Genomic DNA, 16,294 nt, shown 5'->3' with positions numbered 1-16,294 from the left:
TCTGCACACAGCCCCAGCTACCCCCTCCCTGCCCCGAGGCCTCCCCACCCCCACTAGGCCCTGGAGTTTTATAGCATATCGAGTGGGACCTCAGAAAGAAAAAGGTTGAGAACCCCTGAACTAGAAGATTTAAGAAGCTGCAATATTTTTGCAATATAACCGGTACCATTTGTTTCTATTCAAATCCCATGTCACATTGTTTATGTTTTGGCATAAAATGCAAGGGAAAACAATTTGCTGTAATGTTTTTACTGCACTGGGGATAGCTACATTAAACTGGTTAATGTAGTATATAAATATATTTACCTGAAAATGTACAGAAAGACATAACTTTTCCTGAGTCCATATATTTGCACGTTTCTAAAAGGTTTATATATATTTACATTGATTTATTAGCATCCTGACCAAATTCCAGCATAGGTAAATCACATTTGGCATGCCTGAGCTTCCCCGTGCAGTTCTTCATTCCTATTCTAAACTTTTGTGTAGTGATGCTATGCATTGTTGGACCTTTGTCACGTTTCACCCCAGAGGTGAAATTGTATTCAATTTGTTAGCTTTGAGACAAAAAGGGCTATTAAAAATAATATTCACACTCTTCAACAGCCAGACACAAATCAATTGTCTTAGAGTTATATCACCCCAAAAGGAACATCTCTAGCTGGTCAGTAGTTTTTTTTAAACTGTTGACCAGAGAGCAATCAATTGAAGCAACTGATCACAAGACTATCTTTTGAACCTTATTCCCTATGTTTTTCCCCCTACATTTTATTCTGTCCTGGTTCCCAAACCGTTTTTCCCCAATAGTTGATCCTGCAACACATAACACTATAATTTATACAGCACCCAAAGTCTACTAGATGCTTTAAAGATGCATCCCTGTCCCAAAAGTTTACAATCTGAGTTCCAAACCCATATAAGAACTGCAGCAATTCACTAAACACTGCAGCTCACAGGTGGGCATTATTGTTTGAGAGGGGTATTTAGGAGGGAACACTTTGATTTGAAGATTATTGTAAAATATTCATAGTTGTTCTGTCTCCCAGATAATATTTTTACTATATTGTCCTTGAAATTGGTCATGCGTGAAAATTATTAACATACAGAAAATATGTTCTTACATAATGGATCTCATGAACTCATGAACATAATGGAACTCTATGAACATACACTCTGAGGCTCTTTTATCTGTAACCTTGAAGGGTTACACCTCTGCCACAGACTTGCTGAGCTAGTCACTTAGTCTTTCCATTGCCCAGTCTTTAAAATGGGGATAATACCTAATTCACATGCTGTAGTGAGTGTTAATTCATTAATACATGTAAAGCACATTGAGCTCCTTGGATAGAAAGCTACCACTTAGTGTAGTAAACACATTATTTCAAGAAGGATCCTCTCTTACACATCCTGTATATGAACTAGAGCTGGCCAAAAGTCAGAATTTCCAGAATTTTAGCGTTTCAAAATTTGGTTTCACTCCAAAACATCTAATGGTCCTTTCTGGTCTTAAACTCTATGAATCCACATTTTTCAAAACTTCTCACAAACCGTAAATCTTGCAGAAGTTTCATTTCCAAAACACCAATACATGGTGCTTTCAAACAAAGTGTGCAGGGCCGTCCCTACCCATTTTGGTGCCCTATCCAGGCCCAGCCTGCTCCGCTCCGCTTCCCTGGCTCCCAGCCTTGGGGGGCAGGGGGGAACCACCCCCCAACACTCACCAGCAACGCGGAGCAGGCTGGGGCTGGGTCGCTCCACTTACCACCGCCGGTGAGTGCAGGAGGCCCGACCCCTGCTGCAGTCCTCAGGAGAGTGGGGGCAGGGCTGGGGCAGAGCAGGGGAGGGGGCTTTGTGGAAGCGGTAGAGTGGGGGCAGGGGATGGGGTGGAGGCCATGGAGAAGAGGCGGAGCGGGGGCTGGAGCAGCACGCAGCTGCGTTGGGCACCAGGAAATTTGGTGCCCCAATTTCCTGGTGCCCCACGCAGCTCTGTACTTTGCACATGGGTAGGCCAACCGGTTGTCCCGCAGGACAACAGGTTCTAAAAGGGTTTCTAAATTATCAACTGGCGAAAAGCGGCGCCTTAGGCTCCGACCCCGTGGGTGCTCCGGAGCTGGAGCACCCACGGGGAAAATTCTGCCCCTGGCCCCAGCTCGCCTCCGCTCCGGCTCCGCCTCCGCCCCCGAGTTACGCTCCACCCTGCTCTGCTTCTCCACATCCCCGCCTTCCCACGAATCAGCTGTTTGCGCGGGAAGCTGGGGGGCTGAGAAGCAAGCGGCGGCTTCGCGCTCAGGCCCAGGGAAGTGGAGGTGAGCTGGGGCAGGGGGCGCAAGGGGGGCCACCCGCGCTGCAGCAGGTAACCCGGGTGGGTGGGGGGGGCGCTCAGGGGAACCGCTGCCCGCCCCAGCTCACCTCTGCCTCCCTGGGACTGAGCGCGAAGCCGCGCCTGCTTCTCAACCCTCCCAGGCTTCCCGCGCGAACACCTGATTCACGGGAAGCCGGGGGGGGGGGGGCAGAGAAGCAGAGCGGGGCAGCGCGTTCAGGGGAGGAGGCGGCGGGGAGGTGAGCTGGGGCTGGGGCCAGGCACGGGGCAGGGAGCTGCCGGTGGGTGCTCTGCACCCACCAAATTTTCCCCGTGGGTGCTCCAGCCCCAGAGTACCCACGGAATCGGCGCCTAAGGCGCCACTTTTGATGTGATCAGTGGGGGAGCGACCATTCCCCCTGCTGCCCCCTAGCTTTGCTACCCCGCCCCTAGGAGCCAGAGGGACCTACCGGATGCTTCCCGGGAGCCGCCCCAGGTAAACACCGCTGGGACTCCCCACCTTGCCCCCCGGCAGGTCCCTGTGGCTCTTAGGGACAGGGCGGGGTAGGGTGGGTACCCACTACGGTGGCCCACGAGACCCTCCTGCCTGGTTCCGGGGGCAGTCAGGGGACAGGAGAGGGGGGTGGACGGGGCAGGGGTCCCGGGGGGCGGGGCAGGCCACAACCCCCTCATGGGGTGAGGAGGGAACTGCTTGTTAAGATTTTGGCAGCTCATCACTGGGTAAATCCATCTGACTTCCATGGCGACACTGCAGATTTACATCAGGGTAACAGGTGTGTGTTCGATTGTTTCACCCACCACTGAAAGTCACCCCCTCTAGGATGCAAACACAGTAGTCTTTCTGTAACTGCAATATTACACAGCAGTGTTTTTAGAAGGCAGTGTTCTGCTGAACTTGGAGCTCAATCAGCTGAAACTACCAAACAACCTTAGGCAGTGATTATGTACAAGGATGTAGACTGATATACAGTAGTATGCCAATCTGAAATCTGTCCAGAGCCAACAGCTCCAGTCTTGCAAAATCTGCTTCAGGATATTAAAATGGCCACCAGTAGACTTCAATTTGTCTAGATCTCATCTGAATGGGGGCACCTCCAGCAGCACAATGATGGGGTATTCGGTCAGTATGAAATTTTACTTTTTTTTTTTTTTTTTTTTTTTTTTTTTTTTAAGAAGAGTGTCTCCTACATAGCAAACAACTTTTGGTCTGTTCTCTTGAAGGTCTTTTAATGACCAATACAGATCATACAAAATTAGTAACTGTCATAAATATAAGGGGAAGGGTAAACCCCTTTAAAATCCCTCCTGGCCAGAGGAAAAATCCTCTCATCTGTAAAGGGTTAAGAAGCTAGGATAACCTCGCTGGCACCTGACCAAAATGACCAATGAAGAGACAAGATAATTTCAAAAGCTGGGGGGAGGGAAAAGCAAAGGGTCTGTCTGTGTGATGCTTTTGCTGGGGACAGAACAGGAATGGAGTCTTAGAACTTAGTAAGTAATCTAGCTAGATATGCATTAGATTCTGTTTGTTTAAATGGCTGAGAAAATAAGCTGTGCTGAATAGAATGGATATTCTTGTCTTTGTATCTTTTTGTAACTTACGGTTTTGCCTAGAGAGATTCTCTATGCATCCAATGAAGTGAGCTATAGCTCACGAAAGCTTATGCTCAAATAAATTGGTTAGTCTCTAAGGTGCCACTAGTACTCCTTTTCTTTTTGCAAATACAGACTAACACGGCTGCTACTCTGAAACCTGTCTCTAGGTTTTGAATCTAATTACCCTGTAAGGTATTTACCATCCTGATTTTACAGAGGTGATTCTTTTTACTTCTATTAAAATTCTTCTTTTAAGAAACTGAATGTTTTTTCATTGTTCTTAAGATCCAAGGGTTTGGGTCTGTGGTCACCTATGCAAATTGGTGAGGATTTTTAATCAAAACTTCCCCAGGAAATGGGGTGCAAGGGTTGGGAGGATTTTGGGGGGAAAGACGTTTCCAAACAATGCTTTCCTAATAAAAATAAACCCATATAAACGTTTGGTGGTGGCAGTGGAAGTCCAAGGGCAAAGGGTAAAATAGTTTGTACCTTGGGGAAGTTTTAACCTAAGCTGGTAAAAGTAAGCTTAGGAGGTTTTCATGCAGGTCCCCACATCTGTACCCTAGAGTTCAGAGTGGGGAAGGAACCTTGACAGTAATGGACACTCTTTTCAAGGTAACAAACTTCTCTATATGGCTTTTTTCCAAAGACAGATTTTCCATGTTATAGAGAGATGCATATAATACAGGAGTTGTTTAAAAACAGACATCACTGGAATTCAGAGTCAAAAATACGACCTTAATGGGCACAGAGCAATATATGAACATTCTGAACAGCCTTCTTCTGTAGTAGTAACTGTCCTACAATAAATTAAACTTCAGAGTTCCTATTTCTCCCCTACCGTATATGAATAACTTCCACTGCAGTCAACAGGGCTCCAGAAGTTCAGCATCATACTCAGAATCATGAGTCAAATTCATCCTTGGTATAACTCCCCTGATGTTTATGGAGTTACGCCATGGATGAATTTAGCCACTGGTGATTTTAAACCCAGACACCTCGTGTGTGAAAGTTAAGATCACCATCTGTTATAGGCAAAGCTGAAAAGTGTGCAAAGAGATTTGTAAAAAGGTTGTTCTATCACCTGAGATCAGAAGCAAATTAACAGTTATATATGCTGGAAAAAATCATCATTTTAAAGCTCCTTTCAACTCTTAATTTCTCAAGACATGGTTCAAAGCAATTTGAGCTGATTCCCCAAAAAACTAATAATCTTTTTATCAGAGTTGCCAGTACTTACTAGACAAGCTTGCGGAAGAAAGCTGTTCACCCTGGAGATACTCCACATCCCCTCAAGGTATTGCTGAGCCTGGATAGTCACGGAGCTCAAAGCACCACTGAGGCCGCTGGGAGCCACAGTTACTTGAACACTGGAGTTTGGAAAACTGCTTGTGCCTTGAGGCCATCCAAGTCCCTTCTTTCTCTCTGTCCCAGAGAAAAGATTTGTTGATTTTCCGGACTGTCTACCCACCTGCCCAGAAACAAGCGGCAAATCCCTTTGGGATGACACAGTCACCATCCTTGGTAAGACACCTGTCAATGCTCCAGAACTTTGAGGGAGGCCAGGTACTTCTTGATAGCTGGCTTGATTAAGGGTGTGGATCATTTGAATGGCTTCCTGCTTCAGCTGATTCAGGTGGGTGGCGCAAATTTCACATCTGCTCTCTCCTTCATTCCTGTTTTTCTGTAAATAGTCAGGCACTTGAAGCTTGTCAAAAATTAAAGCTGATAATCTTGGGTCCTAAAGGGAAAAAAAAGTAGAAAAAAGAAAATCAGTCCAAGACAAGTACAGAAAAAAGGAAATACAGTCTACAACTCACTCTTCATCCTTAGTGGTACTTGTAGTGAAGGTATCTTGCTAACTCTTAGGCTTCAGCTGAGTATCCTGGCAGACTCGCAGCCCATAACTGATTAATCAGTGTTAAGGAGCTTCATTTGTATAATGCCCAGCATGAAAATTATTATCAGAGTTTAACAGTGGAACTCGTGGTGCACTTGATAACTACTCATTTACTTACCCTTCTAATTAACTCTCCTTTTGAAATGTGCCCATGTTTTTCACGCTCTGCAACAATGTTTATGGTGCAGACCCTACTAATATCGTAATGCACTTCAAAGGCATGCAATCATCTTAAACCCATGAAAATTAGACCGCAGAGCACTAAACAGATTAAAGCGTGACCTGGTAAATATTTTGTGGTCCTTGCCCTCAGTGTTGAATAATCAAGCAGCATCAGAATTAGTTTACCAGATACTGACCGCAGTTGGCTCCTCCGTTAGTTGGGAACTACATTTCTGAAAATTAAAAGGAGTACTTGTGGCACCTTAGAGACTAACCAATTTATTTGAGCATAAGCTTTCGTGAGCTACAGCTCACTTCATCGGATGCAACTGTAGCTCACGAAAGCTTATGCTCAAATAAATTGGTTAGTCTCTAAGGTGCCACAAGTACTCCTTTTCTTTTTGCGAATACAGACTAACATGGCTGTTACTCTGAAACCTGTCATTTCTGAAAATTGTGATCTAGGCGATGGCAATATTTCCTTACGCTACAACTGCTTTGATGAAAAATACATTTGGAGCCTACCGCAACCTTCAGAGGTGGGCATGCCAAGAAGCTGATTTGAAAGCAACACCTATTTTGTTTCCACTAAATAAGCTTCTCTCTTTCAAAGTCATTTCATGCCTGTCCAGACACTTTAAAACCCATCGCTGTGCTTCCAGTTCAGAGATACAGTAACCTATCTCCTAAAACACGCAACTGCCTCTCCTCCCCAACAGACTATTCTAAGGATTAGTGAAGAGAGTAAATCCAGCTCTGTTAATCCGCTACCGAATACCTAATGCTGTGCAACAAAACTGACCAACTCCAAGCACTCATGTTGAGTTCTCCAGACAATTAAGGGTTTAATGAAAGATCACAGAGCAGCCCAAGGTTTATTTGTTTAATTAAAAAAAAAGTGAAAAAATGTTTAATTTGATTGTTAATGATGAGGGCAGACAAAGCTAGTAACATAGTCCTATCGTGTGTGCGCTTAGAGTGTAACCAGATTAGTACCCTTTTTTTAAAAAAATGTGCTACTTTATGCTAAGCTGTGATTGCTCTCAAGGAAATGAGCAGCTTACTGGAAGACCAACATATCTGATTTTTAATTATAATATACATCAGTAAAAATTGTTTTTAAAAATCCTGACATTGATATTTTTGCTTTGCTTATTATTCTCTTCCAAGGGAGCTATTTCCCTGCAGTTTGAATGTAAAAAGTCCAAAAACACTATTTAACAACTCAGGCAGAATCTTGGACTTGATTTCATCATCAGCTGCTGGAGTACTCTTGCAATGTTTTCTTAAACGTATCTCACAAAATACAACACTGCTGTTGATAGAAGCTGTTAAGAGAGTATTTAGCATCACACCATTCATTAGCTAATATCATTAACTATTGTACTTCTTTTCATTATGCTCCTAAATTATTGCCCCTTAAATGAATATCTAAACACGGATATGTCTAAGCCTTGGGAATTATAAAGTATTCGTGCCGACAGCACTACACCATTAGAATGAAAAGAAGCTCTGTTGCTATGCTTGGACAATTATGTCCCCAGCACATTGTATGACTAAACTGATTTATGGACTCAAATAAAGGTGCTGGTTTTACTTTGGCTTTGCTCCTTTTATGAAGCTTGACCCTAGTAAAATGATCTCTGAAGTTACAGGAGTTGCTCACAGTCATGACAGAGGAAGCCCTTCCCCTCCCCAATCTACTGAGAGATAACACATAAATAAAGAACCCCCGATCAGGCAGGAAGGAGCAATTAATATTTTAGGAAAAAGAAAAGGAGGACTTGTGGCACCTTAGAGACTAACCAATTTATTTGAGCATAAGCTTTCGTGAGCTACAGCTCACTTCATCAGATGTAGCTCACGAAAGCTTATGCTCAAATAAACTGGTTAGTCTCTAAGATGCCACAAGTACTCCTTTTCTTTTTGCGAATACAGACTAACACGGCTGTTACTCTGAAACCTAATATTTTAGGATCTTCTAACCCACCCCTAAGCAGAAATGAACCTTGACAAATAGAAAAAGAAAAGTCTAGTTTTTCTCGGGACAATCCTGCACACACTACTGAGCACTGTAAATAAATACTGAACATACTCTCACTGTCTACTAAGAAAACTAAATGGCACTAAGCTCAGTAGCAAGTGTTTCCAGGATAGAACTCTCTGGGCCAAACCCCGTGAACAATGACACACCTGATTAGCTTTACTCACTTGAGTCGTCCCACAAGAAACACATACTTTCAAGGTATAGTGCTATTTAGTTCTCTTACGTCAGTGGGACTAATCATGTGACTAAAGTTAAGCCCAAGCATCAGTGTTTCCAAGCTCTGGCATTATGTGACTAATAGGGCAATGCTAAAATGCTATTAAATATTTAAAATAAGCAAATTACTACATGAAAATGTTTTCTGATCAAAAATGTGCTTCTGATGTAAAGAAATCAGTAAGCCTAATTCTGTTCCTCCTTACGCCTAGTTTCCAGCAGGGTAACTATTGACCTCAATAGACTTACTCCTGATTTAAACCAGTGTAAGAGAGAACAGAATGAAGCCCATCACACATGGATATGTGAAGTGAATAACACCCGTTCAATCAAATGTGCAAAGTTACAAAATCAAGGTGATACAAAAATGTTTTGAGAAAACAACTTCTTTAGGAAATTACACTACACCGCTCATGTAAGTGTATTGTAGTGTAGATTTAAATATCTTAATTCACTATAAAAACAGTCTCCCCTTTCCAGTGGTTGGATTTTATCAAGCAGTTGCAGGAGGCCGTTTAAACTACTCAAGCAGTTTCTCTAATCACTTCTTGAAGCTCAGCCCATCCTCCTCCAGCTTCTCACTGAGGTACCAGCTGTGCACAGTTGGATTACTTTTATTTTTCCACTCAGTGTGACAAGAACACCTGGCTCACGGATGGGTGTGAAGGGTAAAGGAAACACAAGTTACTGTTAAAAACATTAAACGTAACTTAAAAATTAAGCCAGCCCAATGAAAGGGATTTCACTACCCTGTGACAATCCTGAGTCCTAGTGAATCTCCACTTCAATAGCCTCAGCTCTAATAAGCCTTATGGGGAAGTTACACTCACATGTTTTACAGAGGGAAGAAATTAAAGTGACCAAATGTGCTCTGTGCACTGCAAGCAAGAGGGGGGGAAGGGGAATGAGAATTCCAACCACAATTACTGCCTCACAGACAGAAGGAAAAGAGTCAGACAAGGAAGGTTATGTGGTATGATAAGGACCTCAACATTTAAGACGAAGCAGTGCTCCAACAACATTTTAATCTGTTACACTACAAAGGATGGAGCAGTTGTCTTTTACGCTGTAGACTGATATGTTGATCTTTCACTCAAAGCGCATTAACAAACCACACAGTACTTGTCACACCTATCATGCTACCTCTCTATAGCTACTTTGTGTACACCATTAGTAATTATCTGCAGAATGCTTGAATGAGTTGAATGGTACAGTGCAGTTTACACTGATAGTTTCCCCTGTTTCTGAAAACCTAATTTCACTTTTAAGCTTGTTTGCTACTGTATGTGAAATCTGGAAGGGCATAATCAACCTGTAGTAAAGGCACAATCCAGCAAACACAGGTGGTCCTATTAGAGCCAATTGCACTGAGAGAGAGCCCAATCCAACGCTCCATAAAGTCCCAGGAAGTAAGCACTATTCACATGAATAAGATCCATGGCTTGGTCCTGCCAACCTTTAAGTGAGATGTCCCTGCTCACATGAGTAATCTCACTCACTTCAGTGGGACTACTCACCTGAGTGAGGATTACTCACACAAGCAACAGCTGCAGGATTGAAGAGTAAGGAGGTAGATTTTAAATACCCTGATTCTGTTCCCAGTAAATCTATGGGTAAATCTCTCATCTACTTCAACATGAGCAGGACTGGACCCAAAGTTTGCCTTAAGGTTTTATCTTTGATGACAGTAATAAAAATAATTTCACAACAAGCACAAGTAATGAAAAGGTAGCTTAAAGAGAGAGAAAGAGAGGAGAGATCGGTAATTTTAAATTCACACTTCTCTGATTTCTGTCTCAGCTATTGCATTTCTGCCTAATCAAATTTGACAAGGACCAATGAATTTGCAGACTATAAGGCTGCAATATATTCCATTTGCTACAAAAAAGAAAGCATGTGTTTTCTTTAGTTAATATTTTTTAAATAAAGGTTTCAAAGCATACCTCACAACTGTAAAATACAAGGGGCTGACTCAATTCCCATTGAAGCTGATAGGAATAGTCCTATCCACTGTAATAGTAATTGGATCAGGCCCCAAGTCCAGAATTTTCAGAAGAACCTAAACTTCCATCTAGGCATCAAAATAAGCAGCCAATTGTAAAAAAGGTCAGTACCCTATATGCCTTGATAGGAGCAGAGCTCTTTTGAAAATCTGACCCCACTTGTGGGTGCTGAGCCCTTGACAATCTGGCTCTGAATTCTTTTGAAATTTTGGCCCCATATGTGCATTTACTTACTTAAAGTCTGCAGATGGGTACTTTTGTCTAGGCAACCCCAAGAAGCAGTACTGGCTATTCTGCCACTGCAAAACAGAAAAAGTTTAATCTTTAAATCTTACCTTCAGCTATTTACTTCATATGCCCACGCTAACCAACAGGAGAGAAAGAAGAAAAGCATCTGGATTTTCACTTAAGAAGCTGCAATCGTTGAAGTAATACCCACCCATCTTGTAACCTTATCCTTTTAGTGAGCATTTATACCTGTAGTGTGAACAAATGATGAGAGAAACAGCCAGCAACCATCCTTACTAATTACCTACAGGTTTCTCCTTGTTCATATAATTCAAGTGAATCTTGAACAATATGCTGCATTAAACTAAATTCTTTGTTTTAAAAGCAAAATATTTGAAGAAAACTAAATGTCATTATTACCTTAAAGATAGACCGAGGTGCAAGACATTTTTCAAAGATGCTTTCTGAGAAAGGAATGTGAATGTACTTTCTCAGTGCAAAAGGATCAATGTTAATGACTTTTTAACTTAATTGCCTTTCCAGCTTTCTGCTGTGTTGCTTACAAATTAGTTTTTACCTTACATGACATTGTGCAATATCCACTAATATCTTCTATATTGATAAACAGTTTGAAGGTTGAGGATTGTGTTCAATTATCTATTCACTGATAGAAAAAAAGAACACAGTGCTCAGCAAAACCAGAGGCCATTCAGTGTAATCAGAGAAAGAGCAGGATGAATGATTCATTTTGAAAAACCTCAACCACAAGTATCATGTAAGTGACATCATAGGGCAGGCACTAATTATCCTATGGAAGGGAGAATATGAGTTATGTTTGTTCAAGTAACCCATGCTGTAAACTGACAATCCTCCTGCCATGTATCTTCGTAGTATATATGCAGTAAAGAAAAAAACTTGCAAAAACCCTCACAAGAAAAGTATTGACTAGATGTCACCATTTTTTAAAAAAGCTAAATGTATCTGAAAATTGTAAATGTACTTGAAAATATCTCTCTGAATAGGGAGGCTTGTGCACCACATCTTCAGAGCTACTAAAATGTGCCTAAGTTTGAAAACAACTACATGCCTTTTTAAGGCCAAATCTTGCCTGCTCTCCCCACATGAGTACCACACTACCTTTAATGGGACTATTCATTTAAGGCAGGAGAATTTGGTCCTCCCTGTGCAGCTGTCAGTAGTAAAAGTCTGCAAATTTTATTTAAACATTCATTTCATATTCCGTGTGGGGGCCAAATCCTCAGCTGATGTACCTCAGCATAGCTCCGCTGACTTCAGCCAGCTGAAGGCCTGGCCCTCGATCTTGTGTTTTAACTGTAGCTAACCCAGAGAATTTTGAAAATTGATTTGAGCATATTTGAATACCTAATTTATAAATATATTGCATTCCTTTACACTGACATTCATTTGTATAAGCAAAGTGAAGCGCTATGTTAAATCTTCTTGAAAAGAGTTGTCATCTTACACTAAAAACGATTGCAATGTGTTTAGTTATTCTAAACACTCAACTGAGCTCTTTTTAATTCCATTTCCTGCCCACTTTAATGTACTTTAGTGGCCTGCAGTAAAGTTAAAGCCATAGGTGTGTGTCATAAAGATGAATTGTGCTATTGGAATGCATAATACAGTGGAAACAGGAAATGAGAGCAATCTGGTTTATTTACATCTCAGACGCCCATCAGCACCTCAGCCTACTCCCCATTGGTTACAAGGTCCTTTCCTGTTATCTTGTTGCATAGGTCCCTGCAAGGATTTGACTTGTAACCTCTCACAATGAAAAGGTAGAGGCTGATGGCTCAGAGATCTGTGTTTGTGAACAGGCAGGCTATTGAAGCAAAAAGCCCTGCAGTGTATTTAGTTGAAAGAAAACAAAATAAAGGTAATGGTTGTGATTTAAAGTAATTAAAAGACACAAACAAAATGTAGAACCCCAAAGAGATCCCCTATCACAATTAAATTTAAGTCAATACACAGGAACCAGACTACTTTGGAAACAGTAATTACTATCTTACAAAATATTACTTTTAATCTCCTTTCTTTACGATCTAATTAAACAGATATTTTACTTGCATTTGAGTCAATTTTAGTATTCTGTGTATTCTATAAACTACACATCCAAACAAGTATGCAATTTTATGCTTATTTTAATAGAGTACAACTTCAGTTTAAAATGATGACTTTTAATTTGTACATTTATTGTTGGTTTTAAGTAAACCTTTAATTTTTTTTCTCTCTCTCTATTCTGTGACTTACTGTAACTTCACAATGCAAATTCAGCACTGATTTTGTTCAGATGAAAATGTGCTCTTGTAACATCCATTCGCTACTTTTTCTCTATCATAGTAACATCTTTTACAATATAAACGTTTTGGAAAATAGTTATAAAGCCATCACTGCACTTATAGCTAATCCGCTGTGTTTCAAAAGCTCTCCTTTGAATCTTAATTTTAAAAAAAATGTTTAGACAAAAACCTTTAAGGGAAATTGGATATCTTAAATGAAGCTTGATCGGTTTTCTATTTTTAATTATTTTCCTCTTTGAGGCTGGGGAGTGAATTCTCACTGGTGTATTAGTGCTTTAACTTTGATAATCTATTGAACTGCATGGAAGAACAAAACTTTTCTTTTTGCTTAAAGAAAATGTAGTACTTGTGAAACGTGCTAGATTGACATCTCTAAAGACTGTCCTCTATGAACCACAGAAGTCCAGAGTCTGATGCCCTTACACATGGCAAAGTAGTGCCTTAATCCATGAGTAGTCTCAATGATTTCAATGGGACTGTTTGAGTAGTAAGGTACTACTGAATGCAAGTAAGGGATCTAGAATCTGTACAGTGTACACAATTCACACTGCTCTGTCAAAATGTGCTTCAGAGGAACCACCTTGTCAGGGAGAAAAGGATATTTTAGTCTCTACCCATTCAGTCCTTGGACTCTGCTGAAAGCGATGATTGTGATGGTCAGTTTTGAGAAGTTTTTCTTGTCATCTCTGACAAGAAACAGGATTGAGACCAACATCCCATTTCATACAGGCACTGGAGAGGTAGGAGATGAACAACAATTTGGGACAGATCTTCAGCTGGTATAAAGGATGCATATTTCAACAGAGCTATGTTCATTTATATCGGCTTGACATCTGGACTTTTCTATTTGTACAGCTCAAAGCTTCTGGATTCCTACCTCAGTGAAAATGTCAACTTGGAAAACCTGGACATGACTCTCTGGAAAAAATGCTTGGAGTACACAGGACAGCAGTATACAGACTCTCGTGTTGTTCCAGTCAAGCCATCTCAATCCAACTAAACGGATGCTTAACACCAAAAGTTAGGAAGTTGACATTTTTCCTAATTTTTTCATAAAACAATTCCTCATACATTTAATTTCACCTTAAAAGGCCAGCACATGGCATAACATCATACCCATTTAATGTATCTTTCACTTGCTCATTTTATGAATTACTTTTTTAGTGAATGAACACTTGAGGAATATAAGGGAATGGTTCAAGCTTTCAGAATAGCCAGGGCTGCCTATTGTGTATTCCTCCTAGAAGCTACAAATTGCCATATGCAGATGGCTAGTTAGCACAGCAGGAGGTCTATCTATCTCACACGATAATTAAAGTGTCACTGCTTCAGCAAAAACTGACTTGCTGGCTTGACTTGACTTTAAATTTACAGTGGTGGGGATCACATCCTCTCTGTGGGGTGAGACTTTTCCCCCTCCCTCCCACTTGGACTTTGTTCAGAAAACTAAGCAGGAGGGGAGGGGGCGAAAGAGGAGGAGATGGAATCCTAACTCCCCAAACCTACAGACAACCCATGTGTGGCTTCAAGACCATCTCTCCCAGTCCCTTGACTGGCACAGGGTTCCTGTGGCAGTGCTTTGAAGTTTCCAGTGTAGACATACCCTACCTCTCCACTCCTCCTTTGAGCCACTGCATAAGCATAGATTCCATGACCTTTCCACCTGCCCGCCCCCTGAAGACAGCTCTGCACTTTTCAGAGGTGGTTCAGACACCCCTTTTGCAGCCACTCCACTTACCCCTTTCCATCACAGCCCCACAGCGGGTCTTAAGTGATGTGGAGAGGCATTACAGTCACACTGCCAGGGCCAAATCCTTCTCCAGATGCCTCTGGTGCCATACAGGTAGCTGACTCCCCCTCCCGTGTGGCAAAGGGAAAATATGCAAATAGATCATGCGGGATCATCCCCCAAAGAATCAAAGAACCTTTCTAAGAAAATCCCTTGGCCAGGAGATAATGATCTCAGTCACACAAATGGGAGCTGAAAAAGACTTATTAAACAACCCAGTTTCTCCCCTCTCAGAGCAGGACTGTTCTCTACAGTTTCATTAAGCAGGATACTGACCACACATAATGACAGGTTTCAGAGTAACAGCCGTGTTAGTCTGTATTTGCAAAAAGAAAAGGAGTACTTGTGGCACCTTAGAGACTAACCAATTTATTTGAGCATAAGCTTTCGTGAATTACAGCTCACTTCATCGGATGCATCTGATGAAGTGAGCTGTAGCTCACGAAAGCTTATGCTCAAATAAATTTGTTAGTCTCTAAGGTGCCACAAGTACTCCTTTTCTTTTGACCACACATACTTTCTATGCACAGCACCATGCCAGGGGAAGACTACAGTCTTGCAGACTGACCTGCTATTTGTGCTCAGGTGCCATGGGTGGGAAGACAGAGGCGCCAACAGGATAGATTTTAAATGCCCTACTTCCCTTTGGAGGCTATTCACAACCCATGCAATTCAATGTCAGCAAGTTTTTCAGCCTGCATTTTTCTTGCCTTAAGTTTCTGCTTTTACTCCTAGTTGTACACCCTAAATAATTCTTCATCTCCTACATATTTACATAGTCTATTATCACAATCCCCCACACTCCTTAGCAGTTGCCTAGCCAAGATGTACACATGTAGACAAATGAATCCTTCCAGCCACCTATTCAAATCTGTTGCTCTTCTCTTCATTCTCTCCAGTTTGTCTGGAACTAGCTGGAACTGAACACAATATTCCAAGTTACAAATAACCAGGCACCAGAATTGATAAAAGTGCGCCAACTTCAGTACCTTCAGCTAGAATAGCTAATTGTAGGGGGCTCATTCAAAAGCCAAGTAGATGCTCTGTGAGAGAAAGTAAACCAGCAGTATTTGATAATAAATGGAAAGACATCCACAAGAGAGCTGATGAAGCACCAGTTATGGTGACAACAGGGTGGCATGACACCCATCTGTCTCTCCCTACTGTGGATTTTATCACATCTTCATGAAAAGTTTACTAGGTAAACACATTGCTCAGCAGACCCAGAGACATTTCTTCCATGTTTTCAGGAGGAACAGATACCATGTAACAAAAGTAAGTTTTCCATCATACATATAGGATGGGTAGACAGAGGTATCAGAAGATCTCTCATTTAAGATGAAAACAAGGGATAATGAGATTGATTATCATTTTAGGATTGCCCCCAAAAAAATAAAAAAATCCCAGATTGTTATATTACTATTTACTTAGATTGTTAACTCTTCTTTTTTTTTCTGTGTTTGTACAGCTCCTAGCACAACGGAGTCCTGACCCATGACTAGGGATCCCAGGTGCTATGGTAATAAAATAATAAAGAATTATTATCATTGTTTATTTACATATCTGCACTTAACTGAACAGCACAGGATAATTTCTTACCTATTAAATAAAGTTGTTTCTAGTACTTCTATCCTATGCCAGGTCAGACAGGCTGTTTGCTTCTCCCTTCCAGCAGGTGAAGGCAGGAGAAAAAAGAAAACACTGTCCTTACA

The 16,294-nt window shown here is 41.5% G+C and overlaps 1 protein-coding gene across 1 annotated transcript in view; it reads right to left on the bottom strand.

Moving 5' to 3' along the window:
• The window catches only part of KIF26A (kinesin family member 26A), a 132,408-nt gene that overhangs the window by 80,165 nt on the left and 35,949 nt on the right, over positions 1 to 16,294 (bottom strand). Inside the window, exon 3 of the mRNA XM_073349797.1 lies at positions 5,157 to 5,657. Within this exon, the coding sequence (XP_073205898.1) occupies positions 5,157 to 5,657 (501 nt within the window). The remainder of the gene's footprint in view (positions 1 to 5,156; positions 5,658 to 16,294) is intronic.

This window comes from Lepidochelys kempii, chromosome 6 (genome assembly GCF_965140265.1).
Source record: "Lepidochelys kempii isolate rLepKem1 chromosome 6, rLepKem1.hap2, whole genome shotgun sequence".
NCBI classification, from domain to species: Eukaryota; Metazoa; Chordata; order Testudines; family Cheloniidae; genus Lepidochelys; species Lepidochelys kempii.
This window is presented reverse-complemented; position numbering and strand designations above follow the sequence as displayed.